This window comes from Cetorhinus maximus, chromosome 3 (genome assembly GCF_964194155.1).
Source record: "Cetorhinus maximus chromosome 3, sCetMax3.hap1.1, whole genome shotgun sequence".
Taxonomy (NCBI): Eukaryota; Metazoa; Chordata; class Chondrichthyes; order Lamniformes; family Cetorhinidae; genus Cetorhinus; species Cetorhinus maximus.
The window spans coordinates 168,117,141-168,129,318 of NC_135881.1; the positions used below are offsets into that span (position 1 = coordinate 168,117,141).

General features: G+C 38.7%; 1 protein-coding gene across 4 annotated transcripts in view; it reads left to right on the forward strand.

Annotated features, from left to right (window-relative positions):
- LOC144679016 (F-actin-uncapping protein LRRC16A-like) overlaps window positions 1–12,178 on the forward strand; it is a 431,407-nt gene that overhangs the window by 402,352 nt on the left and 16,877 nt on the right. Inside the window, exons 32-34 of one of the 4 annotated variants that reach the window (XM_078539233.1) lie at window positions 3,952–4,058; window positions 6,778–7,201; window positions 11,920–11,998. In XM_078539233.1, the coding sequence (XP_078395359.1) occupies window positions 3,952–4,058; window positions 6,778–7,201; window positions 11,920–11,998 (610 nt within the window). The remainder of the gene's footprint in view (window positions 1–3,951; window positions 4,059–6,777; window positions 7,202–11,919; window positions 11,999–12,178) is intronic. The other 3 variants (XM_078539234.1, XM_078539236.1, XM_078539237.1) reach the window with 3 other exon arrangements.

The following is a 12,178-nucleotide window of genomic DNA, read 5'->3' on the forward strand; positions in this document are numbered from 1 at the left end:
GGATGAATATTTTAAAAATTGGGAGACAGTGAATCAAATCAAAGGAGAAGTTGCTCAATATGAGAACAAGTTCAGCCAGGTAGAGGAGGGTCGTAATGAATAGGGACTGTTTGGGCCACTGCTCAAGGAAGAAGCAGGGAACTCTTAGACCGCTTTGGTTTGTGATGGAGTTGTGGAGGGGTTCAACGTCAATGGTGAAAATTTAGTTTGGAATGTTTATTTTGTGGTGACATTTTTTTACATTATGGTTAAGCAGTTGCTGTGATGGCCTTCGATAAGGCATCAGACTGTTGATGAATGTGGAATTGGAATTGTGGTTCCCGGTATCTCCTTTGGTTATGTTTTTCAAGGACAGCCCGGTTCGATAGATGCTACCTAAGTTGCTTCCCTCTTCCTCTCCCCCCTCCTCCCTTCTTTCTCTGCATCATGCTCTCCATTCAGTGCGAACCAACTACCAATTTCATTCTCTCGGCAGAGACAGACAGAATGAGCAGAGGCCTCAGCGCCCCTCAGTTGCTCTTGCATCATGCTCTCCAATCAATGAGAGCTAACTACTTTTCACTCTCTTGCCAGAGACAAACTGGCAGAGTGAGCAGACAACTTTGCTGCCCCTCAACTGCTCACTATATAGCTGGTGGCGAAGGTTGCCACCTCACAATGATGAAGTGGTGCAGCATGCAGCAGATCACCACGTTTTGGCACCCGTTTTGTTGAATACTGCAGGGCTTCTCTAGAGCAGTAAAGGAAGTGGCAGCCTTGTTTCACCATGCCAGCGGTTTGCTCTCTCGTTTGTGTGGCAACATGACTTTCATTTTATGCTTGCTGCACGCTTGTGTGTAGGTTGCACACCAGAATCATCAGCAAAGCAATGTGCATGCAGCCAGTGGCATTCTGCATGGGGAAGCCTGCAATCCTAGCAAAGCCACATGTTTGTTCTGTCATTTTCTCTCCGCAAGAGAGAATGAAATGTAGTTAATTTTCATTCAGTGGAGAGCCTCTGTGACCACCTATATGCAACAGTGGATGACAAACTGCAAGATGCTGGTAAATATCTCCAGCTTGAACCTTGAAGGAGCCAGACGCATAAAAGCTCATTGCCACAGCTGCCTTCACAGCCATTGGCAATGTGGTTCTTGTCCTGCTCTGAGATTGCGGTTGTGGGTGCAGTGGTTGGTAGATTATAGTGAGGGCGTTCTTACTGAAGTACAACTGTCTCGCATATTGTTTCTCACTGAGGTAGGAGAATTTCTGTTAGACCTTGCTGGGTAGATATGGCATCCTGCTGAAAGCCATTCTCCTCTTCCCCCTCCTCCCTTCTGCCCCCTCCTCTTCCTCCCCTCTCCTCCTCTTCCCCTTCCAGCAATTTGCCCTGCTCTGCATGGCCTCTGTTCATTCTCCAAGTCATGATGTATTCCAAATGGAATGCATACACTGGGACTCATGTCTGAGAGCAACTGGGTAGTGTAAAAGTCTTGAAGTCGGCAAAAGTTTCTTTGGCACCTACCACACTACTCCCTGTAGATTTTTGCGACTTAAAGTAGCTATAGAAAGCACCAAGCATTTGTGGTGTATAACAACCAAAAGAAATCAAAGTAATTAACCTGTTAGTAGTTGATTGTCCCAATAAAAAAACACTGGTGTGGACGAGGAAGAGGGGTTCGGTTCCTTCCTCTTAATTGCGTGTTCGGCTGTGCAAGGTTAAGAGAGGGTGTTGGAGCATTAAGCTCTAAAATGGCATCACTGCATCAATTTAGTGTTGCACGCTGGTTAACATCATGATCTGTCTGCTCTGCATACTTGGGTTGGACATGCATTGCATGCTCATTAATGATATCACCAATATCGAGTCCAGCATGATTCACCCCACAAGTTGCAAGTGTGCTTCAAATACTGCTTTGGAGGTTAAAGGGCACCTAATAATTGTATGACCTAATAAATTTCTCATCCAGTGTGTTAGAAAAAGATTTTTGGCAAGATACTGTTGCAAGTGCCACTTGAGTAATATCATCAGATGGTCTGCTGATCTCCTGGAACAAAAATTTCATGCCTCCCTTGCATTAAGACTCTCATTTATATAGTGTTTTTCGTGACCACTGGTCATCTCAAAACACTTTACATCCACCTGCAAGGGTTTAACACCTCACTCGAAAGATGGCACCGCTGACCCTCAATACTGCATGTCAGCCTTAATTTTTTTGTTCAAGCCCTGGTGTTCACCTACCTCCTTTGTACCAAGCTCATTCAGTGGGTAGAAATAGTGGTCACACTTGACATGCTGGACATAAAGCTCAGGTTTAGACTAGGACCTATATTCGAGTGCTCTCTCTCTCCCTTTAAGAAATGTTGTCACAAAGCCAGACGTGCTTTCTTCAGTGATCGACCATCCCTTTATTTCAAAAGCCTGTTATTCTAACTGAGAAATAATTTACATAGTGTCAGGGTTAATATTATCACTCATGGAAATAATGAGCTCTGGCTATCTTAACTTTCCTTGTTCCTCCTTCCTCGTAATCTGTCAGCCAAATCGCACAGTTCTTGTGACACCACTCGGAACCTATCATCTGCTGCTGACAGTAAGTTCAGTAGGTGACCATCCAGTCATATACGTTCATAAGGGCCTCAGGAAAGTCATGCCATTTGTCAGTCAGCTTACTGCCTTGGAACTTATTCTTGAGCTAAATATCAGACTCATTGAAATCTCTGATTTATTTTTGTGATAAACACGCTATATTTCTGTCCATTACTGCATCCTGCTCTTATAACATGTACAATTGTGAGCTCCATATTTCATTAGTAGATGTGCCTTATGTTCTTTAGCATCCCCATAAGGCAGCAATTACAACTTATTCAACACTGTCCACAAAGTATCTGACTTTCATTTATCTTGAATTTGTGATGCTGGAATTATAAACACCACTAAATTGTTCCACTGAAAGGAACTATGTTCTAACATTCACAATGCTTTTATCAGCTGTGATGAATTTCCTGCTTGTTATTCCCTTGGATGCCAGGGCCCATTTAAGAATGTAAGTTCTCATGTCATACAACAACTACATCAGCCAGTATGTGAAGTGCTGCTTTGACGCTGTCTGCAAGGTAGCCACTTTGGGGAACATACATGCACTCATCTGACCTTTCATGCTGAATTGCGCAATAGTGGACCTGGACATCAAGTTCTTGGATCATCATAGTTTTCCTCTTGCAGATTTGTGCTGCTTTTGTCCTCACAAGTAAGTGTAGGCTGAACAAATGAGTAAAACTGTTAGCTTAATTGCCATTGGTTTAGTCTTCTGTGGCAATCGTTTGATCTACATATGAAAAGCTTCAGTTACCTCTCACTTGATGAAGCTTGGAGTTGTTTGTTTTCTCTATTTCCACGTTTTCTGTTACCACCCTTTGGTCAAAGGATTAAGCTGTGGTTCAGAACTAAACTTTGTATGCACTGTGTTTGGCAAGATCATCTGATCCATGCTCACAGATTGATGTGAATCTTTGAAAAGGATTATCCTAGATGGAATGCAGAGTTTTAATTTGTGCACAGAAATTGAACTATGTTCCAAGAACGAGAAAGGATGTATCAAATACCTGCAATAGGTAATTAACATTTAGTTTTGTGCTTGTTAAATAATATATTTTTCTAGGATGTTTTGGCCATTTCTCCCTGGTGACTTGATTCACATTTAGTCAAGCAGTAGACCCACATTATTATTTGTAGGTTCCTTATGACACAGCGCTTACTCAATGAGGGAGACCTACTGAGCAACTTTGGCCAAAAACTGGCAAAACATGCCCTGGATGGGAGCTGGGTTTACAGACATCTGACCCTGAACCTTCTGAATGACAGGTTGAAGGTTTACAATTGGATTTATGCGAACATGATGTTTTGAAAAGTGACTTCCATAAACTGTTTATACTTCTGAACTGAAAAAAGGCAATCATTTTCTCTGTCAGCTTTCTGCAGCAGAGTCCCAGGAGGGTGAACAGAATGGCCTTATGAGTAGAATTGATGAGGGAGTGGATGAATTTTTTACCAAGAAGGTAACACGAATGGAGTCGAAGTAAGTTATTATATTTGAGTTACGTAAATTGATGTGAGACCATTGAGAGTTGAAAGTAATGGATTAAAACGTAATTTAGACACCAATTACCACATTTTTATTCCCAATTATACGATTATAAGTTCTAAAACTAATTGAAGAAACATGCATGAATCATTCTGTTCTGATGAAAGGCCTTAGATTGCAACCTCAAGTGACTTATGTTTCTCTGCCTGATCTGCAGAAGATTTCCAGCTTAAGCTGTTTTTTCCTGAAAATTGGCAGCTGCGGTAGAACTGGCCATAACTTGTACCACACAACAGTCATTTTGACACCAAATGTTGTGCTGGTATTTGTTAATGCTGAACCGTGGAATGAAGTTTTCATGTTTCCCTTTTCATTTATTGGTCTCAATAATAATTAACTTCCACCAATGTTGAATGATATCAATTCCCAAAATGTAAGACAGAATGCCAATCCTGGTTGCCCCCCCACCATGCTCCCTCCACTTTTGTCATCAGGTGCCAGGATGATAACTGCAAACTTGAGCTTTTCCCTGACAATTTTGGTTACCAAAAGATAAAGAAGATCATGTTCCTATTTGTTGATCCTCGTTGCCTTTCATTTCATGGCTACAACACCTGCAATAAATTTGAGCAAGATCTGATTATGTAAATAGATCTTCCTTTAGTCAGGATTCAGATAAGACTTTCATCTTCCATATTTCCAAAATATGCTATCAAAGTTTCACTTGTTACAGGAAATAATGCTGAAGTTCTCCCAGGCACCTATAGCTTCTTTCCTGCAAAGGAAGTATTCTTTTGTTGAATATAGATCTTTGGCCTCTATGCATAGGATATTTCATTATCTAAATGATTTGTTCCTTTATTGGCTTCCAGTCAAACAATGCCTTGATTTGAAAATTCTCACCCTTCTCTATCTCAGTAATCTCCTTCAGCTGCACATCCCTCCAAGATAATTGTTCCTCTAATTCTGACGTCTTGTGCTTCCTCGATTTTAATTGCTCCATCATTCGTGGTCATGCCTTTGATTGCCTAGCCTCAAGTTCTGGAATATCCTTCCTGCACCTCTCTATCTCGCTTTCCTCCTCTAAGACACTCTGTAAAACCAAACTTTTGGTCATATGACCTAATACCTTCCTGTGTGTCTTGGTGTTATAGTTTGTTTTATAATGCTCCTTGAAGTGATCTTGGGATGTTTTATTATGTTAATAGCATTATATAAACATAAGTTGTTGTTAACATTCAGTACAAAACTTAAAATTGACTCATTCGTCAAAAAAGCAAAACTGAGATTGTAGAATTTCTCTTGGATTACCCTTTAACTGATTGGGCACCAGCAGGGAAAGTTGAAGCTGTTTCTTGAAACAATGTGAAAACAATATTGCTACCAAACACTTGGTACCTTGATCTGATAGGAATTTTGACTGATTGGCATTGTTAGTTGAAGGGCTTCAAATCTTCAATTCTATAATACTTTTTTATTATTCCTCTGTATGTGAAGTTTGAATTAAGCAATTAGCTTGCAAGCAAAGTGCATGGTCTTTTTTGTTCTGTGACCTTATTTCCACCTCTACTTAGAAATGCCCCACCTCTACTTAGAAATGCCCCACCTCTTCCTGCTTCCCTGTTCTCTCTCTTAGCTGATGCTGCCTGTCATTTATTATTTTAGTTTAAATTTCATTAACCTGCTAACACCTGCACCCTGCAATTAGGAACTGTTAGGAATCACTCTGGCATACAAGTGGGAAAGATGACATATTTCTCCCCCTATATCTGGAGTATTCATATATTGGTTCAGAACACAGCATTTTCCTTAGTAGTTCTTGACCAGCTCCAGAATAATATTACAAACCAAATAAGGGTAACAGAGAACCATTAACTTGAGAGTATGCAATCACTTTTCATTTTTTCATGATTCTATCTAATCTTTTCCATGATGAAATTGCAGTGTAATTCTAAGGCGCCTGTTTTAATCGGTGCAAGCTAATTCCAAAATGTGAAAGATAATATTTGACAAATGAGGAAGATGCTACCTAAGTTGACAAGTTAGCATTTTGTTCTTTAATACTGCCCCTCCTCCTGTGCTGATAGTTATAGTTTCTAAAATGAATACAAGTCAAGATGAAAATGTAAAATGACTCTTTGAATTCATGACAGTGCAATTCATCCAACTGTTTATACCTCTAGAAGTATGAGGAAGCATTATCCTCTCAAAACTACTGTAATCAGGCGTTTTACAAATAATGCACTCTGTTGCTCTGGTTCATAAAATTGGAATTATAGAAGGCCAGTATTTGATTTTCCTATAAAATGATATATTTTAACTGCCATGTACCGTAATGTTGAAGAATTTAAAATAAATGCACCATGGAACTACTAAACACATTACATTGACTCATAAACCAACCAAAGCAACCTGTGTGGCTTTTTGCAAGTTCTCAGGGTTTTTTGCGTTACTTTTCCTCACTGTCTAGGTCATTAAACACATTCCACAGATTAATGGGGTTGGTTGGAGAACTGCTTCTAGTTTTCTAGCCAGTGGCTAGAAGATGGGCGAACGTACAAAGGTTCATGCCTATGTCTTAACACTCCCAGCACTACTTGTTGACTCATCCCTGACTTGGATCGCCAGATCACCTGGTTGAGTTTTTGTCTCAGTTCAAAATGCCTAAAAAAATTTACGTCTACAAATTATCTTTTAAAATTTCATGTTTTAGGAGACTCTCACTTAGGAGCTCAGAGTCCCTGGATTCTGGTGATTCAGATGAAAAAAAGAGGAAGGACTCCAAAAAAACTAGTTTCCTAAATTTAATTAAATCTCGGTCCAGCAAAACTGAACGGCCACAGACCGTGATTGTTCCAGAAGAGCCATCGTCACCCAAAGGAGTAATGAAAAGTCCGGCCACAGACCTAACTAAAAGGGAATCAAAGCAGGTGGAACAAAATGGCAGCACAGAACACCCAGAGGAGCACAAAACACCAGATTCTGTGGATGCTGTGTTTGAGGATTCAGGGAAGACAGAGAAGTCGGACAGCAAGAGCAGCCCACAAGGTGGCCGTTGGTATGGAGTCCAAGTTATGGGCAGCGGACTCCTGGCAGAGTTTAAAGCTAAACAAGAAAAACGGGCTGCTGTGCAAAAGGTAATTAGGAATATATCCCATAATTTCTAACTGGTTCTGAGGTTATATTGGCCTTCACCGTAAGATATGTACGGACATTGTAGTAAGAAGTCTGCAACTTATGTGCCTGTTGCCAGAAATTCCATTGAAAACTATATTAATTTCTAGTTGCAAAAGAAGCAGGGTAAGCATCCTTCAGACAAAATGCATTAGGTAGAAATAAATACGCTCAACCCTTGTCCCATGCAATTTTGTTGGCAGTAAGTCATGTATAACACTATTTCGCTCAGTTATTCATTACTAACAGAGGTTGCCGACTTTATAACTATAAATGAATTCACTCCTAAGTAATTTCGAAGAACAAATCACTGAGGGTGCTGAAAAAGGTACACTTTGTGGCAACACCTATTTAAAAAGTGAACTATTTGCTTATGCCTTGCAAGAAGAGTTCCTTACCTGATTAAATTACTTATGCTACCATTATATATGTCTCTGGTTTGTGAGTTTGTGACAAAGGGGGTTATCAATTTAAAATCACCTTGTGCAGTAACAGAAGAGTTGAGAAAATTGCCCTTCATAAGAAAGTTGTTGGTGTGTGAAATGCCTTGCCTCAGGAATAGCTAAGGAAAAGCATCTTTGAAGCAAAAGTAGATCAACATTTGAAACAAAGGAAAGCACAGGGAGGCAGCATGGCATTGGGATTTGTTATGGATTGCCTTAGCAAAGAAACTGACACAATTCATCAAATGTCTTTCTTTCAGCGCTGTAATCATCTGGAATCCTAAGCTGTGAAAGAATGTAGCTATTAAGTCATGTTTAGTGTTGTTCTACAGACAAATGAGCTTTTGGTGATGTTGCATGTATCTGGAGCAATAACAGAAAGATTGGGGTCAATAACCTCAACAAATTACTTGTATCGCTGGTGATTTGTAAGTTAATATATAAATAAAGAGGTACTTGTTCCTCATTCATTTGACTTCCATATACAAATATTTGAGCCTGAAATGTCAAGAATGATCAGAGACTTTAAAATGGTTTTAAACACGCCAACCAATTTAGTTGACATTCAGGCACAATGGTTTTGCCAGATAATGTAGGCATACCATCTAATTCTTGAAAGCACACCTCAGGATCTAAGCGTAATTAGATCCTTGACCTGAGAGAGTTGAGATTCTTCTCGTGGTGTCCCAGCAATCGCTGCAAGCCTGGGTACTTTTTATACCTTTTTCTTTCCAAATCTGTTGCTGCCAGAAAAATATGTGTAGATTTAATTTTTTTTAAATTTCTTGCAGTTCAGCAGCTGCCTTATTCCCTTTTCTTTATCTTACGCTGTCAGCAGAATATGAGAGTGCCCTTGAACAATCTAGCCGGCTCCAGTGAGACTACCATATATCCTTTCCCAGGGCAGCTTAAGCAATAAAGAAGTTGGTAATGCTTTTCAATTATAGCCCAAAGATCTTTGTTCAATTGGTGTTTTGTTACAATCAATCATGGGTAGACTGACAATCCCAAATTAGTGTACTTGTATTTTTGTTTCAACTTTATTGGCTGCACATGAGTTATTCTTCTTTTGCTGCTCGTATGTTAACCCATTATGGTCTTTTCTCTTCCAGTTAACTTTTCAAATCAGGCTTTTAAGACAGTTCTTTCACCACTGACACGCAACCCTCTGATAGTGTCCATTCCATTGGGCATATTTAGCCCTTCTGAGGAGATACCAAAAGATCCATATCAAAAATCCCAAAATCTTTCAAAGTGTTTTAATTGATTTGTGATATGCAGAGTCATTGGCACACTATCAATGTGCGAATATCTTAATTGAGCATTTTTACAGATTTCATATTTGCTCTGGGCCTTCTCACTGGCTGAGTCTCTTGCATAAGCAGATCCAGCATCCTTTACAATCAAGAGCTTGTCCAATATATAATGGGTCCAAGGGACTGTAATATTGAAACTTGTGTGAACTGGATTCTATAATCTTACGATGTGCCTGAAATATGGACTCTTCTGATAACTGAAACTTTCGTAAGTCAAGGCCTAATAAGAATCATCAAGCTACCTTGTTCTACAATCAGTGACCATGCAGCATAACAGTTAGTGTATTTCACCTTGCTTGAATTTAGTTATATTTCTTGTTGTAAAACTTGCCAAACTGTTCTAATGAACAAGCTAAACATCATTTCTGTGCTCAGTTCCCTGGTTTTGATCATCTCTCTGAGCTTTGGAAAATAGATCTTCTCTCACTAGATTTATTTTCCTTCCCAGATCTTATCAAGCTGACTGTCAAACATGGGTGTCTTTCTCTTGTTTCCTTTGGTCAGGAAGCCAAGGGAATAACCATAATCCCCCTCCCAGCTATTTCTGTCTGCAGATTGGTCAATATGGTTGCTACCGACTTCATTCCCTTTCTCACCTCAGAGAGAATACCTAGAGGCTACCTCCTCCTCTTTACAAAATAATTTTACATTTTAATATTTCTGTAAGTAAATTGCCTGTTGTGTTATCTGTGGTCGATTGATGAGTAGAAACCTTTTAAATGTGAAATAGCAGTGGAAGTAGGAGAGAGATAACATAAATTCACTCCATTAAGCCATCTAGAGGCCAGAACCTATAAATACATTGCGGCAGGCGACAGTATAATTTAATAAAAAATATTGACAGTGCAGTTCACTATTGTACACATTGACCCAAATAAACGTTATGATAACAAGCAGAAAAGTTTGTGAGTAGGTAGTACATGAACTACAGAAGATATTTGATAATAGATTTTTTTTGTATGTCGGTACTATAACAATTTGTATATGTTTTTGTTATTGCTGACTGAGAAAGAGTAAGTTTGCCAAGTAGAATACACATGTCTAAGTTGAGATTCATTTTACCCAAAACATTTTTCCTTTTTTTTTTGCTTTATTTCCAGCATTTTCTAATTTTGTTTCAGACTTCTAGAATCTGCACTATTTTTAGCCTGTGGCTATTCAAGTGTTGTAAATTTTGAAATGACAGGCATTCAGGCCACATGTGCCACTTCAAACCAGCTTTGTGAAGCAAAGGATTTCTGGATAAATTGGGATAGAGTTTCTACTTTGGGCTCAATCAAGAAATTGTGACCAAGATGCATTTGAAACCATGTTGTTACTTCAAGTTTCTGTTCAAATTAATTGGCATAATCACAAATGTAAAATCCTTCCATGAATCTAAGAATTAGCAGTGTATGGAAGGCATTTTTTTCTTTTCCATGAAAAAGTATTTCATGATGTATTGAAGAGTGGTAACCTAACGCTGTCAAAAATGGAGTTATCACCAAAAATAAGTGTTTTTAATAATGTGTCCGGACCTCCACCTGAATAACCAAATTTAAAATGATTAAAAACTGTATTGAATCATTTAATAGTTTCATTGGTGCACAGTAGTCAGTTCCTTAGAAAATTAAAAGTTTTTTGATGCGTGAAAGGTTTTAAAATGTGTCTACTGGTGGTGTTGGCATAGGAAAATGAGTGCAATTTGAAAAGCCTCCTTGCACTGGCAGAATCTTAGGATTTCAACCTGAGGGCGTAGCCAGCAGGGCCCAATGTTGGTGAACTGCACCTTGAACCAGTGTCAAAGGTTGCGGAAAACACAAGGGGCAAAACTCATCTATGTTTAAAATTCCCCAATCTTTTACTCTGATTTTGATGGGTTATGCTGCTAAAACTAGCAGCAACAGAAACCCATTTTCTAAAAGAGAGTGCAGGAATAATGCTCTCCGCAAGCTGCTGATCAGATACTTTGGTCGGATAGCTATCTCCTAGATCATTGTGTCTTTTCAGTGCATTAATCGGATATATGAGACTTGTGCGAAATGTGAATTGCTATTCAACTCCGCTTCTGCCAAGATATATAGCTGTCTTTGAAGCTGAGATGTTACCCTTCTAACTTCAAAATCTACTTAAAGTAATAATTTTTATTAATTATATGAGGACACCTTTTTAATCTTCCTTTGTATCAGCCAGAATATGCAAAAGAAATATAAATCTGGATTGGCAATCGTTTTTCTTCAGTTTCCATTTTACTTTGTTGTCATAGAGGTTAGGAACTTATTGAGGGCTTCATGGGAGTTGGTTTGACACATAAAAATTCATGTCAGATACTCAAGGTGCAGCGTTATAGAAGAGAATCGCGAAGAGTTTGTACTGTGCTTTTGAAATAAATGATAAGGAGTTTGGTGAAGTACCGAAATCGGCCGTACCTGCTGATTTGCCCTTGTATCTGAATAATCTTTTTATAAAAGCCTGATTTTTTAAAAAATATATTATATTTTTTATTTTAGCCTGATCTATGTAGTCTGTCAATGTATTTTTTTATTCAGAGAGATAGGAAGTATACATTCTGCAATCTGTGTCTTTTCCATTGTGTACTCCAATGAAGAACAGTTTCATTGTTCACCCAGTGTCACACTATACCAGTTACTCTGTGCAAAGGGCCAAGTGTAAGCTGACTTTTGCACTGTGCATAAGACTTTTTAAGAAAAGGAGAAATCCCAGGTTGTGATAATGTAATTACGATATTTTTTAGATTTAAAAAGCAGCTTTCTGAATAGTGGCATTAAATTAATTTTAAAATATAACTTGGTTCTCAAACAATAATCTGAAAACCACTCTTGTATTTTTGTGTTAGTCCAAAGAATAGCATATGTGTTACTAAAAAACTGGTTTAATGGTTTGATTAATAAAATGTCTTCAATTTTGCTGTCTTCTCATCAGAAACTTGAAAATGAAGCTGGAAGCAAGGAGTTGTATGAAAATGTGTCAAACGCAGACCGTCTAGATGAAACTGGTAGAGGTGAGCACAAGTATGATATACCAGTGCTGTGAGAAAATATATTTTAAGGTCGTCAGCTTCCACACCTATATAAGATGGCTGCCATTTGACTTTAGTAATAGTAAACACAGAAGTGTAAATATTTTCCTTTAGGTTTGTATGAGAAATTGCTGTGCCCATCTTATTTAATTCCTGCGCATT